Source organism: Apostichopus japonicus, chromosome 12 (assembly GCF_037975245.1).
Source record: "Apostichopus japonicus isolate 1M-3 chromosome 12, ASM3797524v1, whole genome shotgun sequence".
Lineage (NCBI taxonomy): Eukaryota > Metazoa > Echinodermata > Holothuroidea > Aspidochirotida > Stichopodidae > Apostichopus > Apostichopus japonicus.
Genome location: NC_092572.1, coordinates 21,402,022 through 21,423,170, shown reverse-complemented (window position 1 = coordinate 21,423,170; position 21,149 = coordinate 21,402,022). Strand labels below are relative to the sequence as shown.

The window sequence follows — 21,149 nt, the reverse complement described above, 5'->3', positions numbered from 1 at the left end:
GTGTTTTACTCTGCTGGTATCAAATATGCAGTACATCTAGTTAATGATAATGGAAAAATTTGGCTTTTGCTAATATTGTTTTTATAGTGTTTGGGTTAAGAAAATATGTTAATTCCAGTTTAGATACTTACATTTTATTCTTGGTACAAATCAGCTAATTTTTAAGAAAAGAAGAGACAAATTCCACTCTGTAAATTAGAAGATGAAGATATTCCCGAACACTTTTGGCACTGTGATAGGGTTATGAACTTTAGGAATGCTAATTCTTGTTGTTGTCCCCAAAACCGAATAACTTTAAAATGTATCTCTTTTGGCTTTTTGGACAAACATATGAAACTATAAATAGTATCATTTTTCTAACTTCATGCTAAATATTTCATTTACAAATGTAAATTGCAGGAAATCAATCCCAGCCGCGCTCATTTTGAAAGCATTGTGGATTTTATCCTTAGTATTGAGAAACACATTTCACTTAGAAACACAGTTTCCATATGTACAATTAATCATAACGGAAAGTTTTAGACCAAAACGCTCACAGCGAAAACTAAGAATTGGCTGTGCAGCAAGCACAGCTTTGCGTTTTTTCTGCTGACCTACTTTCCCCTTGCTGCTCTGTGGACGATTACGCGATGGCGGAGAGCGTCAGGGACTGTTCCATTATACATTAGGGAGTTAATACCAATGAAATACTAGACCGAACCCCCATTACGACTTGTACTTGAATTAGTCTATAGGCTACAGTATCATTAATACTGTCTTATACGCAGCTAGTATAGACCGTACACTGTAAGGCTATATTGCGTGCTAAACAGTACAGAACTATATTCTTTAGAACAACTCCATACCCCACAAATTGTGGTTTGGTACGTTCCAACTTAGTCGTTTCATCGCGTGGTCAGAAACAGGTTCAAAAGGATACAGAAAATGTCACTTAGGAGGTATTATTTTCAACCGAAATTACAATTAATTGAATAAATACAGTCTTCTGAAAGTTACTGAGAAACATTTTGAGTTAAGTCTAACAATAACTCAAGATATCACAATCAAACGACAACACTTCTTGAATGCACATTCCCCAACGTGTGCTGAGTACAGTATCGTGACGTCATGTCGATTGAGAACAAAGGGAAACGGAAGAAATATCCCTGATTTCTTTTTAGTTTGCAATTTGGCGTAAGGTTCTCATTGGTCAAATTAGTTAAGAATCGGTAGAAAACTTGATGAATATTCATAGATTAATTCACCGTTTGAACTGGGATTATAGGACTTCGCATACAAAAGTTACGGTGTGAAAATAGCCCACACAGTGCAGAAAAACTAGGGTTTTCAAGTGTACTCTCATTGAAAATATCCTAAAATCACTTTTTTAATTAAAAATTGGCGTAAGGTTACCAAAATATATATGGATTAAGGCATACACCACCAGAAATCTAACAGTTTAAGCTTTTAAAATGTGGATGGTCCAAAATGATTGACTAAATACACATGAAGATACAGGTCAAAACACACACAAAATGGCTCTTGTGCTACACAGTTAAGGACCCTCTCGGAGTGCCGTGAGCGCTATGTTCCGTTATGATAAAGATATTGCAAAGGGTATGATAGTATATAACAATCTATCGTTAAGTATATTTGTTTATGATTCTTTATTTACATTTTTACACTTTTCTCTTACGTTTACATGTATATATGCTTAATAAATAGAATGAAAATAAACTGAAGCCCCCCAACCCCAAAGAGCGTTGATGACGATCTCGCTAATTTTGCTCAACGGTTAAGATTTACCCTTCTCGCATTTTATCAATGGTTTGACCAGATTCCGCCAGAAATAGAAATTATGAATAGGAAGCTTACAACTGACGGTGGAATATTTTCCTTTTCGATATTAGTGTCACGTTGTCTGCCACCGTAATATCCATTTAACATGATTGAATAACAATTGACGCTTGTTTGCTGAAAATCTGTATTATAGTTTCGGGTGCATGGCGCATGGATGGAACATTTTCTCAAATAGCCTACAGAATTTGGACTGTAAAATTAGGTAAATGAAGAAGGAATTAACTCAAGGTGTTATCTTAAATACTTTTGAAGATTAAAAAGTCTCCCATTGAACACTTCGATGGAGATGAAGAATGCCCCCTCACCTCCACAGCATTGCGAAAGCTACTGGTTCTCAACTAATCAGTGTTCATTCTAGATCAGTCCAGAGAGTCACTTGCAATATGTCAATCGATATTGTGGTTACAACTTACGTACCATTTGTATTTCTAATTCGACTTCTCTTGTATGTCTTCGTGTGTTTTTTATCCATTGAATTATTTATCATGTTCAAGTCTTCATCATGTTTTCGTCCATGAACACTGAATTAATCTTTAAACCGGTTGTCAATCATTTTTTGAAATTTTTTTTTTCCCTGCTACCGCCACACATAGTCAACATTAATGGTAGTTACTTGACCAATTTGAACGTATCGATGTATAAGAGTCATTAGGCTTTCGCTACAAACATTAAAAAACATATCATCCCCAACAGGAAATATCCCATAAAGGAATTGCATCTCCTTTCCCTTGTTTTCGCAGGAAAAGGATCAGTGGTGAACGAATCAGAAGTAGACAATGGAGCAAGTACTACTTTAAGTTTTAATAATCTGAAAAGTGACCCTTGTAAAGAATAAGATGCGACCCTTTTTGGAGAAAATACCCTTTCCGTTTTTTAAATTAAGAAATGCTCTTATTTATATATAAATCGTGCAATTTTGTCATACCAAAAGCGGGCTCATTTTGGAAAAAAAAATTGTTGCGTAATTAGTCCTTTACTGCTCTATTACTCATTTAAATGCTATATAAGCCCTTTACTGCTGTATTAATATTTTAACTGCTATATTAGTACTTAACTATTATTTGAGTCATTGACTGCTCTATTAGTCTTTAACTATTTAATTAGTCCTTAACTATTCTATTAGTCCTTTACTGCTATATAAGTCTTTAACTTTTTTTCGGGTTATGATTTAGCCCCACTCATCCTTCATCGGGCCTGATGAGTGACAGTTTAGGAAGATAATGATGTCATGGACTGTCTGGTGTCGACAAGATCTTCTGATCAAGTCAAGAGTAATTATATATTGTCCGAACAAGAGTGAGTCATCCTTTTTATTAATACATTTAATAATTCTAATTGATAGATGAGATAGCCATATCCAATAAAATGTCAATATTTATGAAGATTACTTTGTTGAACCTCATCTTTGATTCCTTCATTGTTTTAGGTAAACTGTTCCTGATTAGTGAACATCTCAATTGTGAAATTCTGCATAGCGTCTTGTCACGTGATACTAAACATAATGGAGACTACTATTGTTGTAGTTCATTGTCAGTTCCTGACGTCATCAAACACGTAGCGGGGATTTTGGAAGGAATGGCCATCCTTAAGACATACGGGGTAAGAAATGTAAAACTTGCCTGAATTACCAGCTTAATATTGTTGTTTATTTAGTCAGACACTTATTTTTTAATCAACATTATCTCCTTGTTGTAAAGTTGTAATTCGTATCTAAATTCTTTCTTAAACAAGATAAGTTTTCAGTCAAACACGAAGGCGACCGCTATGTCTCTCAATTATATAATAAGTGCTCAACTTATTGGTTTACATATTCTGTCAGTTCCTTCACCCTGGCTTAACAACCAAAAAAGTGTTACTAACCAAGGAAGGACAGGTCAAAATATTTGACTTCTGTCTGGCCGGCGATGCACCAGAAATAGCTGCTCTTAAAGAATGCACAGGTTAATTACTTATTTATTAATGGAGGTATGACCCTGTTCTTTGTCTGTCTAATGATCATGTTTTTATATTTTTATCTTATTACTAAATTACTGGAACGGTCTTTATGATCAGAATAAGTGGTGTTTGTAAAGGATAGCAGAGTCTGATGTACAACTTCATTTATATCATGCTTAAAAAACACAATACTCTAGCTGAATCGCTTGTTCTCGTTGGAGGTTTGGCATATTTTGTAGACTTCATTAATGAAGTTGGATTATTATTATTATTATTTTAATGGAAAGCTCAATAAATTTCTATATCATACATGGCCTGTTCTAAACTGTTTTTCACTAATGCAATTACAAATCCTGCATATCCAAATCACTGTTTAATCTTGATCGAAACCTCTGCACAATTGAATTATTTCCAATTTAATTTATCATCATTTCGACTTACGAAAGCAAAAAGTAGTTGTGAGTATATTGACCTAAGTGTACAATTTTGGATTAGTATAACCTGAATAAGACATTAATATATTAATTACTTCAATTACTTTCATACGTTATAAATTCTTTTTTCTTTTTCAGGTTCCTACGGTAACTTTGAACCAATTTCCACCTGAAATGTTACTGTTGAATCAGTATACAGAATCCAGTGACGTGTGGTCTACAGCAGTAGTATTATGGGAGATTATGGCAGCTGGTAAAGAAATTTAATAACAACGAAATCATTGTAGCAAATAATTAAGTGTCCAATGACAAAATTCGTTGCTTGTTATAAGAGAAAACTACAGTAAATATCAACCAAAAAATTTATATTTCATATTTGATTAGTAAATTGAATTTGATTGACTACATTCATCTCCATTACGACAAATACATCACAGTTAACTCAAGTTTTTGAATCTCAGTTAATTCTGAGCCAAGTGGATTTACTCACATAATTACGGTAGTTTTAATGCGGAATAAACATGTAAATATTCTATAAAGAAAATCAACTTATTATAATTATATATAGAGACACCTCGATATATTGTACATGAAGTAAAGTTGAATGCAAACCAGTACCAAATTATAATATTACACTATTCCTTTTTTGGTGACGGAAAGTTACATTGATGCTCTTATCTGTATTTAAGGTTAGTTTATTAGAAGCAGAGACATGGGCATCATTTAAGACTTTGTTGACTGAAATTAATTACAGCCTTTATAACAATTGGTATCATGTATAGAAAGAGTGAATGCAAGAGGGCAAGAAGTGAGTTTGATAATATTCATTACAGACACCCAGCTGTACTGAACGACGTTGGTGGTCCCTCCATACACAAGTTGGATATACATATACATGTACTAGTTTCGATGTTTCTACACTCGCACATCTCTTAGGAGACCCACCATTTCCTGTCAACAAGGAAGTTACTAGTGTTGACGGAGAGGCGACCACACCATCAGCACCATGGCCGGAGAAGTACTTGCCGATCAAGTAAGGAAGAAGTCAATCTTTAAAGTACCCTTTCATTCTAGTGTCGAAGTAACCGCATTCCATACTAGTTGAATTCGGTGTGTAATTAATTCTGTATTTTCTATTTGACAGACAAATATTTTAAAAAAACTTGTAGGTTGTACAACTATCGTACAGTGTATGCGATTTTTTTTAGTTGGATTTAAGAAAGTTAGCTATGGTAGAGTAATTGTGGAGTATTTATATATACTTAAGTCTACTTAGGTTACCATAAATGAATTTAGTGTTTGAATGAGCGCTGACTTCTTGCTTCGAGGTACTTTCATCCAAGTGAGTGTTACCATAGTCACTTCAATTACAGCTATGTAATACTCATTGATATGTAAAACTTTGAAAGTGTCATTTAGTTTATCCAAATAATAGCTTCACTATTTGTGGGAAATCTTAGAAGACATTGATCATGAAAGTAAAACTTACTCAATGTGTTTATTAGATTAACACTTCTTGTATTTCATAGTTACATTGAAACATATAAATTAGTACACTACATCTGCTTATTTGAATTGATTTCTTAATCATCTGCAGAGATCAAATCTTGTTCGGTTACTGGAATCTTCGACCTTCCATTCATCATCTGAGGGGAACATTCGTAGCTGTAAGTAATCTATTACTCATCTTTAGAACAGATATCAGTCACCGTAACGTTGCGTAGGTGGTATCAACATCATTGTTACACATGCACAATAAATAAAATTCTATCCTCGATTTTAATTGAAACTTAAGATTAAGAGTTTTACCAAGCTGTTAAAGGTAGTTTAAGCAGTAGTTCACAAACTCTATCATAATCCTGCTATATTCAGCGTTCATTAATGTCATTATGTTAGTCATTTCCGTCAAATTGGAATCCATGGGTAGGAAATGGAATTGTAAAGTCAATATTTAGTGAGGTTTAGTTTATTGGTGTCGATAACAACCGAGTTAAATCATTGTGACAACTAACCCAATATTGAAACGCGTTGTAGAATTCATATATTTTTACTGCCACACATACACCACATTAAGTAAAATGGCATTTAATTCACAATAAAGGTCCTATGTCGACCATCATGATGTACTATATCACGTCCAAGGATAACGATGTAACTGAATATGTAACTTAACGTTAGGCAGTGTGTAAAATAAAAATCGATAATCTACAGTTGTAATTACACAGCTGTCTTATATTACCAGCTTAAAGTGGATTCATATGATTTCCTTTCACTGAATATTGATTTTAAATATCTTTGGTATGTCAGACGATGTATAAATCTTAACTTCGGTGTAACAACGACATAATGTATTGTAAGATACATTGTTGACTACGCTTGGTATGGGCTCTCTTTCCTATTGTGTTGGATTCACCGAAATGTTCATATCTAACTTATTTATGATTTCTCTTGATTTGATTGTACCTCCAATGTAAAGAAGATCTGTAATGTCAGTTCAGGCAACGTTGAATATATATTTAGCATGTATTTGTTGATAGTGTCTTGCAAAAGTCCCCGCATTATCCCTTACGTGATACCGATACCTACGACGTATTTACCTATGTGAGCCCCTGATACCGCTCAACCTACCTATGCAGACACATCTACCATGTTGGAATGTGAATTGAGTGTGCATTGGTTCTAATACTGGCGATTGATCATCGCTACGAAACTTCAAGATTTATCTGAAGTCACAGGACCTACCTAAGCAGACCACATGTGCCATGCTGCAGAGTATAACAGGGTGACGCATATGTTCTTATCGGCAGTCATTATTGACCAGCACCAGTAGAGTAGAACTGGGTGTCGCATATGTTCTGATCGGCAGTCATTATTGACTACAGCAGAGTTTATCTCCGCAATTAAATAGTTATCATGCAGGATAGTAGATTCGGATTTTCTCATTGGTATCAATTGGTGTTCTTTCTGTTATATATTATTATTATTATACTTAATATGTTGAGCGTAAAGTTGAAAAACTTTCTAAAAATTTGGCTTTTTCAATTAATATATCACAGCAACCAATGAAATATAAGTGGACTTCACAAATGACCTTACGGTTCTAGTTACCCATTCTTCACCAAAGCAATTCTCGCATATTTTGACACTGCTTTGTTTCGTAATAAGGTTATCAAGGCATTTGGATATTTCCTATTTAAGCAGCCAAAGCTTTGTTCGCTCTGGTTGCAATAAGAACGTATAATTTCATCGCAATTTATTCTGTAATGTTTTATTGGTGTCTTGAGAAGGCTAGTAGACATCAACTTCAAATACCCTTTCTTCATTCCATTGATATAAACAACTTCAAAAGTTTCTGATATATTCATATAACTATAGAAAACATTAACAGAGACAGTCAGTTGAAAGTTATGGAACGATAGAACCCTACTGTGCTTACCATATTATTCATTTCCTCAATATATAAGTTACACATTTACTCATAATTGTCTAATTCGATAAATTTTAACTTTGTACTTTCTTTGAACAGCTAGTGTTGGATATTTAACCATTTGATGGGTGCCATAAAATCACTTAAACTCAGTCTGTAATTATTATAAACAGTAAGATACTATTTTGTGATACATTTTTATACGTTCTCTGCTTTATACATTGCATATCCGTTCGGTGGCTTCAGTTCGGTTGCAGTATGAAATTTAAACTTGTTTCCACCAAAATAAAGTTAGAAACAAAGTAAAACTCGTTGCAGAGTCGTAAATAAGCTGCTAGGACTACTGTCTTCTCGAACAAATAAAATGTAACATGTTCAAAAATACTTACGAAGAGAGCTTGGCTTCTGTTACATTAGATCTCCAGCAGGAAATATCATTATAGCTCTCTTGTCATGAAGCTATGCGACCCTTCGCAATTTTTCCAAAAGTTCGTCAGTCTGCTACGTAATACGATACTCTTATTATTGTTTAATTCTTGGGACGTGTGAGGCATTTTTGGGACAAAACGCTCTGTTAAGTGTAATGACACTCCCTTTGTGAGGAGGGCCCCTTTTAATATTCTTCTCCACCACTCCCCTTTCAACTTTCTGGCTATGTCCCTGCAGTAGCTATAAGGGTGCGCTATTACTAAGCCCTACAGTGCCTCACTGCTACTTTGAACCGCTACTCGATTACGCGAATTCGTACATTTTGCCAATTATTTATCTTGTGTTTTAGCTGCAGATTGGTGCACAAAATTATCGCTGTTACTCCAAAATGCCTTAATCAAGCGATTTGTTACGCAATGAAAAGCTAAGGTTAAAAGAGAATATACCTTCACAAGATCTTAGCAGCAATAACAGCAAACTTGTCTCAAAACACCTCAAATTGCTGTACATATTGCGAAATATGACTGGCGGCCAGTTGGAAAATAGGGTTTCAGTGGTTTGGGTGAACCAGTTAATTGCATTGGGTTTCAGTGTTTTAAGTGCAATCCAGTTAATTGCTGGGGTTTAAGTGTTTTGGGTGCAATCTATTTAATTGCTTGAGTTTTAGTGTTTTGAGTGGATTCCACTTTATTGCTATGGTTTCACTGCTTTGGGTGCAATCCAGGTAATTGCTATGATTTCAGTAATTTGGGTGCAATATAGTTAATTGCTAGGGTTTCAGTGTTTATGGTGCAATCCAGTTAATTGCTTTAGGATTTCATTAATTTGAGTGCAGTCCACTTAATTGCTAGGGTGTCAGTGTTTTGGGGGAAATCCAGTTCATTGCTAGAGTTTCAGTGCTTGGGTGCAATCTTGTTAAAATGCTACGGTTAAGTTGTTTTGGGTGTAATCCAGTTAATTGCTACGGTTTCAGTGATTTGGGTGCAATCCAGTTAAATCCTTGGGTTTCAGTGATTACATAATGCTTAAAGAATGGATGAACCTCTATATCCGAAACTGCTATGTCCATCTCTCCTTCAATTGTCAACTCTTGTAAATCTATTGTCTATGTTTGTATTGTTTGTTGTAAATTTAATACTCTGAAAAATATGTCAAAAGTGTGATTTATGCCATACAAAATAGAACATGTCATTATGTAATTTACGACCCCGCGTTATTTCATATGCATGGCGGCCACAGGTTTTCATATTAAGAATATAACGATTTTTTTTAAATGAAAGATTTTACCACTTTGCACAACTGTTCGTTGACCTATTTAGGAAATGATCAGCTGTTGTCACGATTGTGATCTACTGCTACTACATATGTAATACGTTAACTACGATATACTGTGACTGGGTTCTTACACTTTCTGTCCTTTTGTAACTTTTAATCGAAACCCATAAATTGATAATAAATAATCACTACATGTATTCCTCTTTCATTTTGTTTCCACATAACGCCATGTAATCATTTGTTTGGCAAAGGCGCTGAACGAAATGACGTGCGCTGTCTAAACGAGAAGGAAACAGACACATATGTTTAACCATGTTTGTTTTACTGATGCTGTTGTTCACCTTATCTGAACAAGCCGTAGGTGAGTTTTACAACCGTTGGTGTTCTTACATTTTCTGTCCTTTTGTAGCTTTAAATGAAACCCTGTCATAAATAATCAATAACCACTACCAGTAGCCCTCTTTCATTTTGTGTCCACATAACGCCATGTAATAATATGTTTGGCAAAGGCGGTGAACAAAATTACGTGAGCAGTCTTTACGAAAAGGAAGATGAAACCTACCTTTAACAATGTTTGTTTTTCTAATACTGTTCTTTATCTTATCTGAACAGGCCGAAGGTGAGTTTTATAATCGTTTGGGTTGTATCTTGAGTGGTTTTCAAACTGATATCTCAATTATGTTGTAATGTAACCAGATAAGGAGAAACTTCACGTTTCCGAATTTCAAAACATTAAAACAGAAAAAGATTAAGTTTCCTACACTATAGTATTTTGACCACAATTTGACAACTTACAATTTCTGAAAGTTATGGAAAGCTATTTCTAGCTATAGAATCGACTATTTACAGCGAAGTCAACGAAAATTTTGGAGAAACTGCTGTTTCAGAAAACACGACTAGTATTAAATAATGTTTCCAAGAAAATGTCCAAAACAATGTAAGCATGTCCACAATAATATGAGCATGTCCAAATTTATATATGCATGTCGAACTGATATATGTATGTCCAAAAACTATAGTAGCATGTCCAATATACTATAAGAGTGTCGAAATTGAAATGAGCATGTCTAAAATATTAAAAGGATCAAAACATAAAACAAGAGGGTCGAATGTAACTGCTATATTCAATTTTGTAGTGAAAATTTTGGCGTTTTAAGTTACGCCATAGTTTGCAAAATAATGGGCATGTCCAAATTAAATATGAGCATATCCAAATTTAAATAGAACTGTCAAAACTAATATGAGTATGTCCAAAATAATATGAACATGTCCAAACATATATAATTATGTCCAAACATAGTATGACCATGTCCCAAAAATATATGAGAGTTTCGAAAATAATAGAAAAGTCTCGCATATACCTGTGCACTTCAACGTTGTACAGTGAACATTAGGCGTTTGAAGTCACGCCATGTGGTCCCAAATATCTAACTTTTATAATGGTATGTCGAAAACAAATTCAGCTAATCAATACCTTTGTTGGGGTTACTCTGTATCAACTGACACCATGGTTATCATTGTGATATCATAACATTGCACCATTCTTCTGTGTTTGTGAAGCAAATAATTCAGAATATGTAAATACAAGACCATCGCCTAACAGTTTTCTTTTTAACATCCCCTTGTAATGTGAGTTCTTTGGCCCTGCCTTGAGGTATTGAAAATAATCATATATTGACGCGTAGGCAAAGAAGTTAACGTACGAAAGTAATTCACCTTGGCCAATGTTGTTGTTTTGGTTCAATGGATCGTACTCGTTATGTTTTGCAAGTTTGGTCTAGTCTTTACTTGGAATTTTTAGTTCAGAAAAACAAAATGTTCAAATAATGTTTTGACAGAAGAAAGGAATATTTCTACAAAAAGTGAAATTAAGATGAATTCTAAATACATAGAACATTGACAGTTAAGGGATTATTCCAACTGTTTCACATTTTAAGGATAAATCAGCCAGAAGAATGTATTAGGAAACGAAAGATTTCACTTGACGGAGAACATTTATCATTATGACATCATATATCACTTTCTGTAATTAATCTTCCTGGAGTAAATAGAGGGTTTAGTCTATCAACAGAAAAGTATATCATCCGATCAACCATATTAGTTAGGAGTCAGGGACAACAATTTTGATTCGTTGTTTCAACGAACAGTTGAATATTTCCCTCTTAAAGATAAAAGCAACATTGCCCACCACCAGAATGTCTTTTTAAGTGTTGCATATGTTGTAGCCTTTAACTTGAACAACCATACTTGCAAACGTAAAACCGTTTCAGAGAATATTTTCAGTTCAATATACTTTCAAATTATTTTACTTTATACATGTGTGATTCATCTAAATAAATCAAGCAGTCTAGTATGTCTCGAGGGTTTCACTTTCCAGCACTGGTTTCAAGATAATACTTGCATAAAAATATATAACTTTCATTGTGTTATTTTTGTAAGAACTTTCTTTCTTTACTTTTTACAGTGAAAAGCGTAGTTACTCATCAAAGGCTGGCATTGGAAGGGAAAAGTATATCGATAGAATGGCTTCTTGATGTTGGCTATCAAATTAAAACAGCCATACTGGAAAAAGATGGCACAGAATTACTACGACTTCAAGACTCAAGTCTTATATCAGCAGGAAGATATTTTATAAATGGGACAAATAAGAAAGATATGCGGTCTTCCTTAACTTTTAGAATAATAAACGTTTCTTTCTCGGACACAGGACACTATTCATGCTATGTATACAGTGATAATGATATACTAATAAGTTTCAAATCGCTGCTTTACGTTCAGGGTAAATTATTAAACTGTTTAATACAGAATTTTGTTTGCTCTTGACTAATATGTTTAAGTGGAATTTTAACTTCGTCAAAAAGGCTTGTTTATTAGAAAATAAGAAATCAAAATGATTACTTCTCAGTGACTATGTTCCCTGGACTTGATTTCTCAATTATTTAATACTTAGAACTACTTAGTCTAACCCAAAGACCATAAGATCAGTCATCATGTGTAAAAACAAAACTCAGTTGCTTTCTCAAATATTTAATACTTATAACTACTTAGTCTAACTCAAAGACCATAAGATCAGTCTTCATGTGTATTACAAAACTCAATTGTCAAGGACAAAGGGTATTCAAGGGTGTTCTGTTGTTAACATGTAATACAAAGAACATGTTTTGATTGAAATGTTAGAAATAGGCTACCATTAACAGTCAGACCTGTACCGAGGAGCAGATGTTAGTACTCATTAAGCCTTAAGGAGCTTTCCGAAAATCAAGCAGATTAAAGCTATCTTGAAAACCGGAATCGCCATGGAAGCATTATTATCACTGAAGTGTTCCTGCTCCTTTGACTATAATATATCAAGACAAAATTTAGACCAACGTCATCCTTTAAGAACATTTAATGTAGATATGTTTTGACATTTACCACGCTGTTTGTGACCCTTTAATGTGACTTAGAACTTTTTTACGTATCTTTATAAGGTTAGCTATCAGCTGTAAATTCTTATATCAATATGCACCGATTAGACTGTTGTTCATGTTGTGATTCTTAAGGATAAACATTGAGATGAAGCATATTTAAGAATGGCCAATACCTTTGTGTGCTTTATGCAAAATTGCAAAGGTCGACGATATGCCGGTATTTACTGCATCATGTCCCTATATTATAATATACATATACACTAACCACTTTTAACCAGTAGAAGAGAAAGAGAAAGGATGAAAATTAAATTACAACAATCATAAAAGTGGTACAATATAAAATGATCACTTTTCGTTACAGGATATCCAGTCTTGAATAGCAGCACGAGCATCGAAGGCGAAATGAGTACAGCAGAGTGTTGTGTTGATTCTTCAGAAGAAACGGTGAATGATGTCACGTGGTTGCTACAAGATGGTCGTCGAACTACTGATTTCGCATTTCTCAATATGCAGAGATTTGCCACTTATATCTCAGACAACAGGACAGAGCATTGTGAGAGTGTTCGCTTCCAAAGTGATCGACGCTATCATCAGAAAAATCTTACTTGTTGGATATCCAATTTTCTTAACCTATCTGCTTCAGTCGTTTTGGATGTTTTATGTAAGAATGATTCCAATTTGTTTTTATTTTGCTTTATCCCCATTACGATTGCTGTGACCGTCATGACCAATGATGAAATTATGATTTGATATTCAGGAGCCACTTTCTGGGAAAAGTAGCTCATCGCTCACGGGCTTTTTGGTAGACCTAAGAGCAATTCGGCAGGAACCAGGAGCCAGTTTGTAATTAAAACGAACAACATATAGACGTGTAGGTTATATCTTGAATATTGGGGTAGACTTGTTCAGACCATGAAGATATTCCACACGATAGGCCAACTGAAAAGCGTGTCACTTATGAAAGCCAATTCATGAGCGAGAAATTGGATGGAAAAAAAAATCGCCATTTGGCGAGCGAAGCTACGGTTGTAATTGCCGAAACCATTGATTCACTTGTCACTAATAATGCTACATGTAAGGCTCTGCCATTGTTGTGAGTAGTACTAAATGTGACATCACTTCTTTCAAACTTATGCTATGCATATAAATTGAGCTTCGCAACGCGCACTGGAAAATTGTATTTCTGTGCAATACGACATTTATCTCTTAAAAAAGGAGATGAACAACCTCAATAAGTCAATACGTCACAGCCTCTTTGGCCATAAAGGTAGCTTGTAAAATAGCTAATAGCTAGGCTTGAGAGAACCACACAGCACCTAAGAGCTGCGACCCGCGACCGCCTATAGTGTGAAAAAAAATATTTTGTTGCTTTCTTCATTTCAAAATAATGGAACTCTTAAATCCACTATTGACCAATACAGCTTATCTAGGATAAAAGCGATCTTTTACACATTTAAAACCTTCCGTTGAAAAGGCATATGTAGACCACACGCAACCTATGTTGAGATGAGAATCTGAAACTGTTTGAAAAATTAGCCTAAGAAAAATCTAAGCTATGCTCTAATCTGATAATGTAAAATGAATGTGTATAAAGTGCCTAGCAGACGTTAATTTTTGTTTTTGTATTTTGTTAATCTTAACAGATCCCGTGAAATTGAAGCTTTGTCTAGATGATTCGGAGATGAATGATACGTTTCCCGTTCAAGAGCACACCAATATCACTCTTGTTTGCGAAGCCGATAGTAATTCGGTAACAAACATTACTCTGATAAGATACTTGGCAGGAGATAGTAGAATTCTTGAGATTTTAACTAACAAATCTTCTTCCGAAGCTGTGTCGAGTTCCAAAACAGAATGGTTTTTCTATTTCAGTAACGTAACAAAAAATGTTACTGGAGTGTACGCATGTGAAGCACAAGACGCTTTTGGTACTTCTAACTCCAGTAAAATATTTCTAGATATAACATGTGAGTAGTTCATTTATCTTTATTGCTTCAGAGTGAAACTGTTCGTCTACCAAAGCCAACATGGTACCTTACATGTTATTCTATTAACATTAAAAGATTAGAAGCACACCACGTGTACATAATAAATATTGTTATACTTTTGGGCTGTTCATGACATACATAATGAATATTTATAAGATTCTGGTTTGATATAACTTTCGTAATTAGAAGTCTTCTTTAGAACTATCCTGATATTAGAAGTTAATCCAAAAGTAAACCTGGTTATATCTGAAGTAAACGTGATAATAAAGTAGTCGAATATTATTTAGCGTTAGCAAGTTAAGGCTTGTTTGAATTAACCAGGAAAACAATATATCAATACTTACAAAAAATAACACATGAAAATTATCTACATGTTACGTTAATGTTATCTTGGATGCAACGTAAGACAGTAGAAATCTCTATAAGACATACTAGACTGACCACTGTAAATAAAATGGGTGGACATTATTTTAGACTCTTATGCCAGCCCTCAGAAACAACACAAAACTAAAAACCTGGTCATAATGTTTGTCTTGTCAAATAGCATTTAAACAATCTATTAGTAACTTATAAAGAAATGGATTAATGTGAACTATTAGGTATGGAATGATTACCTCAATGTAATCATCGACTTCGCCGTAAAGATTCTCTCTACAGTGCTGTCTCGTCCATTTTAATATATTTGAAATTTAAAATTTAAAATGAAGAAACGGAATAGTCATATCAACATTATAAACTCATTTCTCAAATGCGTGTTGTACTATGGCATAACAATATCCCTATTCAATCCAATGTTACCATTGAAATGAGTTGTTTCTGATGATTCCGACACATATTTCATTTTCTTCATCCGTATGATAACAATATTCATACTAAATGATGCTTCTTCCTTTTCGTAGATGGGCCTACAGTTTCTTTGCTAACACGCGAGAATGTGTCTTTTACTGTCGGTGGTAACGTGTCTATTTTATGTAGGAGTACTTCCAATCCTGTACCAGAAATTAAAATCCAAAAAAGAATTCATGATTTATGGGTGAACCTTAGTATCACACCAACGGTTGTTTCGTCTAAAGAACACTACGTCACAACCTGGCAGTTCACGTTAACACAGATGGAAATGGATCATGTTGGGTCATACAGATGCCTTGTGGGAAACCAAATAGGAGACCCAGCATGGTCTGCAGTTGTCACTCTGTCCACATCAAGCGGTAATATTCCCTATTTTATACGTCTCTTCTTTAATTAGTCTAACATGTATTTCTTATAACGTATTTTAATCATATCACGCATACTAATCACTAATACCATTAGCAAGTAAGGAGGTAGAAAAAGAAAGTACAACCAATTAATAATTTATGACTTTCGTCTTTCACACAGCCTATGGTCAGACCGCAAACATTATCATGAAGCTGTCAATGTTCATCGCGGTAACAGTTATGATTATCGGGATTTCTATGAGTGTTTCCTATTACCGTAAGTTTCAAATATAAGTGACACCGAGTCTTCTGGCATGGAAGTTTAGTTTCAAACAAAGAACAGTGCTGATTTGTGATTAAAATTAAGGAAATTTAAATTGACCGATGTAACAAATAGACTAAGACATAATGTTACATATTAAACATATTTATTCAAATTTCACTTATCAAAGTTAAAATGAACAAGGATACGCACTATCACAATCGAATAAAATGGCAGATGTCGTGACTAGTTTGACTTAAACTGAGCATCGTCTTAATAATAATGTGTTCACTTGGTATTGCGCCGGTATCCGTCCGAAGACGCTCACGTCGCAGTGCCTATAACCAACCGTCTTTTATCATTCCATAACCGTTCTCAAGTCACTGTGGACTATACACGATGAGCTGCCACCAAGGGCGCTAAATAGTATTTACCGATCAGACAAACATATTCCCCCAGTCCATACTTATTTGAGAGTAACATGTTGAGAATTGAAAGAATAGTTGAAGTCTCCAGAGAATTCACAAAGAAGTACTTTGATAAGAGTACCTTCACCAGAGCTTGTGACATTGCTAAAATATAATAGTTTCGAAATTAGTTCCTCTGAATAAAGTACATAGCAATGAACGTTTGGCTAATAAGGAGTGAGACAAAGATCAAAATCATAGTTTGTTTTTTCTTTGCGATGGTCATTTATGCAGTGTGGACTTGTTACAGGTAGAATCAATACTTAACTTAATTTAAACTACTTTAAAAGGAAAAAACTGAAAAAGATAACATGCAACTGTTGTCAGTTGCCTTATTTTCTAAGTGTAAATATGCAGACAACAAAAGAATACAGACAACAAAAGCCTCTGTCGGGGTATCCCATACATGACATCACAGGCAATGGAATGCGCAGCCTTTCAAAACATAGAATAGTTTGATAGCTTACAATATATTAACATTACGGAGGCTATGAACCCTGGCGAATAACAATTCTTCTTCGCACGTTCTGCTTAATTATACAAACTTTTAAATTTCATTTCCGACGGCGGTATGCCTTTATAACAACTCATTTGCATTTTAAAATTGTCGACACTTTTACCAAAACAAAATTTGTATAACATAAATGGTCTCATCAGATTCATATTAACCAATGTAGTAATTTCATTCTTCTCGGAGAGTTAACATTTGCCTTTCTTACACAGGTAAGAAATCACTTCTGGACTTTACCGGAATAGCTCGGGTGTAAGTGAACTTATAATTACTGATTACTGATGGTGGGGCACGTCACATTATTTCCAATTTTTGTCACATAGGTAATAGAAATTTTTAAAAAACATAATGACATATTTCGTCTGTGCTTGGACAGTAAAATACTCTACAACTCGAATCGAGCAACTTGATTAATATATGAAACAAGTGTATTCTCAGTAGTTATTCATTCAACGTTTAGTATGTTTCCATTCCAAACGATATTACTGAAGGAAGAATTTGTTTCTTAATGTTTCACAATTCATTCAATACAAACTAATAAACCTGAAACATATGGGCCGAATCTCCTTCATGGCGATCTGGAAGAATACAGATGCCGACGGATGGAAGATTCTCTTTGACTCCTCCCTCGGCATCTGACTTTTATGCAAAAAAACATTATGGCATGTAATATAATGCAATTCATCCCGACAATTTTCGAGTGTTGTGTTTTTAGATTTTCATTTCTTCTGATGTTCGACATGGAGTGAGGTTGCTTCTTATGTTCTATGACATATAAAATTCTTGTATGCATGTCTTTTATACATTTTTGTCGTGAATATCCAACTTAAGACGCATGTTGCATGAATAGTTGAAATTCACTTAGGCTTTATAGGATATTGGCTATATATATATATAGGCTATATAGGCTATACCCATGACAAAACTCAAAAAGCTGCAAAGATGTGCAGGAGATTATCTTAAGTACTTAAATAGGAACAACGGACGGAAATAGAAGGAGACTGAAGAACGAATTGTTTAAATTCAATTAGTAAATAAAGTCATCTTAAGGTATTAAGCACCTTTTCTGAGATTTTCCGCGTCTCATTTATGACAAATGATTTTACATGTTGTAAAATATCTCGATTTCTCGATTTAGGAGTTATCTAAGACGGTCTAGACAGAGAACTAGCAATAACTATCCCGTTGTTACTTTGAGTAACACTGATTTTGGCCCCTCTACACCGTGTGCTTCACGCCCTATTGAACCCGAAGACAAGGGTAAGTACTAATATGGTATATAAATGTTACTATGTTGAACTGTTCAAAAAATCCCACTATATTGTAAATTTCAGAAAGGTAAAAATGTCTACGAGGACTAAAAGACACTGACACCGATTATTTCATTATTAGCTCATTTTTGGACATCCCCTTACCAATCAGTAATATATGATTTTCACATTAAGATCATTTTGATATGCATATACCCATAGTTCAGTTCATATTTTGCGAAGCCATATCTTTGGAAACTGACAGAAAATGAAACATGTTCTTTTGGACTGTTTACTTTTCGTTTCTCCTTTGAATTCACTTGATTTCACTTTTATCGTATATAATATAATAATGTGTTATGAAAAAAAACTGTTTATTTTTCTATCATATTGTATTTTACGTCAGATACGTCAATGTTTGATCCGCTGTACACCCAATGGTAAATATAACTTACATCATTTACAAGGGATTACTCCTTTATGACCTATATATTTAATGTATAAGAATCTGATAGTTAATGGGCCTTATCGATTGATCTGATGAGTATGTTGATTGGACATTTAATAGGATATATATTGGTTAAATGAGAGATTCAGATCAGATGTCCACAAATTTCGATGCCCATGGCCCAGGAGGTTGCTAAGGAGGTTACGAAACGACCACTCCTTAGTACATGTTCAGAATGCGTGTACGTTGGCTTGGATTAAGGGCGCCAGGAAGCACAGATACACTATTTAATAAATGTTCTGAAATCAGTAAAATTCAGCGAAACACCGAGATCGAGATCGTCCTTTTGGGTCGAGCTCCATAGTTTGGTTGACCACATTGAAGTAGTAAAGACTTCTAATATACGACATTATCAAGTGTTTAAACATATGGAGTACTTTTTAATTTTGCTTTGAATTGGTATAAGGATTTAATATTACTATGTAGAATCGTCTAGAGCTTGTTGCATGGTTCAATTTTCATTTCAGTCATGCCTCAACGTTGAAATCCGATCGTACACTTTCAGGTTTCTCTGACGATTCTGAGTTTTCCGGTATGTTTTTTTTTTAGTAATGAATGTTTTATAATCACAAAGTACTTCCTTCATTAACATTACCGCGTTTTCTGTTAATAACCATCATGCATTACTCGTCTTTGTTATGTAGCATCACTGACATAACTTAAAATGTAGTGGATATAAACAGTTAGGTTCAAATTTGATTTTTGATCCCATGGATCGAATTGGATACCTGAAGGTGTTTGTGGGGGGGGGGGGGTTACCGTGTATTCTTACACTGATGATTGGATCAACTATGAAGGCCGCCGTTATTATTATATTTATATATTTTTCCAAACCGGTATATTTCTTAACAAAACATATACTTGATAAAACGATAAATTAAACATTAATTTATAAGTCAAGATTTGTTTGCGGTAATTGTTTAAAATGATCATTTACGAACTTGATAAGATCAAATTCCTTTTCTGTTAATCTCTCACAGAATTTCAATGGGAGCCGAGTGTTCGAATAAACTCATCGGGCTATGCTTTGTAAGTATATGATTCATAGAATATATCAATTAATTATATAGACGGAAAAACGGTTTTGATCATCTTTGTCCTACATTTTTGTTTTCATTTCAGGCTCAACGTTTCAGGAACGATCAGTGGGATAACGCAATCTCATGATAGAGAATGCTAGTTAATTCTATTCAAGCAAGTCTACATTTATATCCTTATTTGCGAACATGGTGTTTAAACATAATATATCGCCCACTGGTTATATCGTAAAAATCAGATGGCTGGATGGATGGATAAATGAATGGATGGATGTATGGATGGATTGATGAATGGATGGATGGATAAAAAGTAAGGCAAATATGTCACCAAAACAGAACCAGTATGTTCGATACAGGTGACGAACGCCTAAAGTGGAAATACGACCTATAACGCATATACAGCGGAAGGCCCAGGTTCGAATACCGATGGGAAGCTGGAAGTTTTTTCACTGTTCTGGATTTTTCAACTTCTACGTTTTCAATTATATATATATATATATATATATATATATATATATATATATATATATATATATATATATATATATATATATATATATATATATATATATATATATATATATATATATATATATATATATATTCATTTGCCTTTGTCGTTTACCTCCATTTCATTAACATAACGTCTGTTCAAAGTATCTCTTTTGAGATCCGGCTTTAGGAATCACAAATGATTTTCGAGTTGTTTAGCATCATGTCTGATCTATAGAGTTATGCAAATATGTCACCAAAACAGAACTAGTATTGTTCGATACAGGTCACAAACGCCTACAGTGGAATTACGACATTCCTTACCGGTTTCGAACCTCTGGACATACAATCAGCGTCCATGGCCTAGTGGTTAGTGTGTCCGCATATAAAGCGGGAGGCCCGGGTTCGAATTCCGGTGGAGGCTTGAAGTTTTTTCACTATTCTGGATTTGTTAACTCATTACGTTTTCAATTATACATATGTATAAATATACATATGTATAAATATATGTATATATATATATATGTTTGTACATATATATACACATATATACATGTATATGTATATGTATGTATATATATATATATGTATATACATATATAAAAATATATACATATATATACAAACATATATAAATATATATATATATAAATATATATATAATAAATATATAAATATATTCATATAAA

General features: G+C 34.1%; 1 protein-coding gene across 1 annotated transcript; it reads left to right on the top strand.

The window, feature by feature from the left end:
* Positions 1-9,542: 9,542 nt before the first annotated feature.
* LOC139977864 (pregnancy-specific beta-1-glycoprotein 7-like) lies at positions 9,543-20,477 on the top strand. Its single transcript, XM_071987565.1, has 12 exons — positions 9,543-9,700; positions 11,804-12,118; positions 13,111-13,410; positions 14,393-14,716; positions 15,637-15,945; positions 16,115-16,210; positions 17,386-17,425; positions 18,312-18,433; positions 18,830-18,863; positions 19,399-19,463; positions 19,912-19,960; positions 20,054-20,477. Exons 1-12 carry the CDS (start codon positions 9,652-9,654, stop codon positions 20,109-20,111), a joined length of 1,761 nt encoding a protein of 586 aa, XP_071843666.1. The 5' UTR covers positions 9,543-9,651; the 3' UTR covers positions 20,112-20,477.
* The last annotated feature ends 672 nt before the right edge of the window (positions 20,478-21,149 follow it).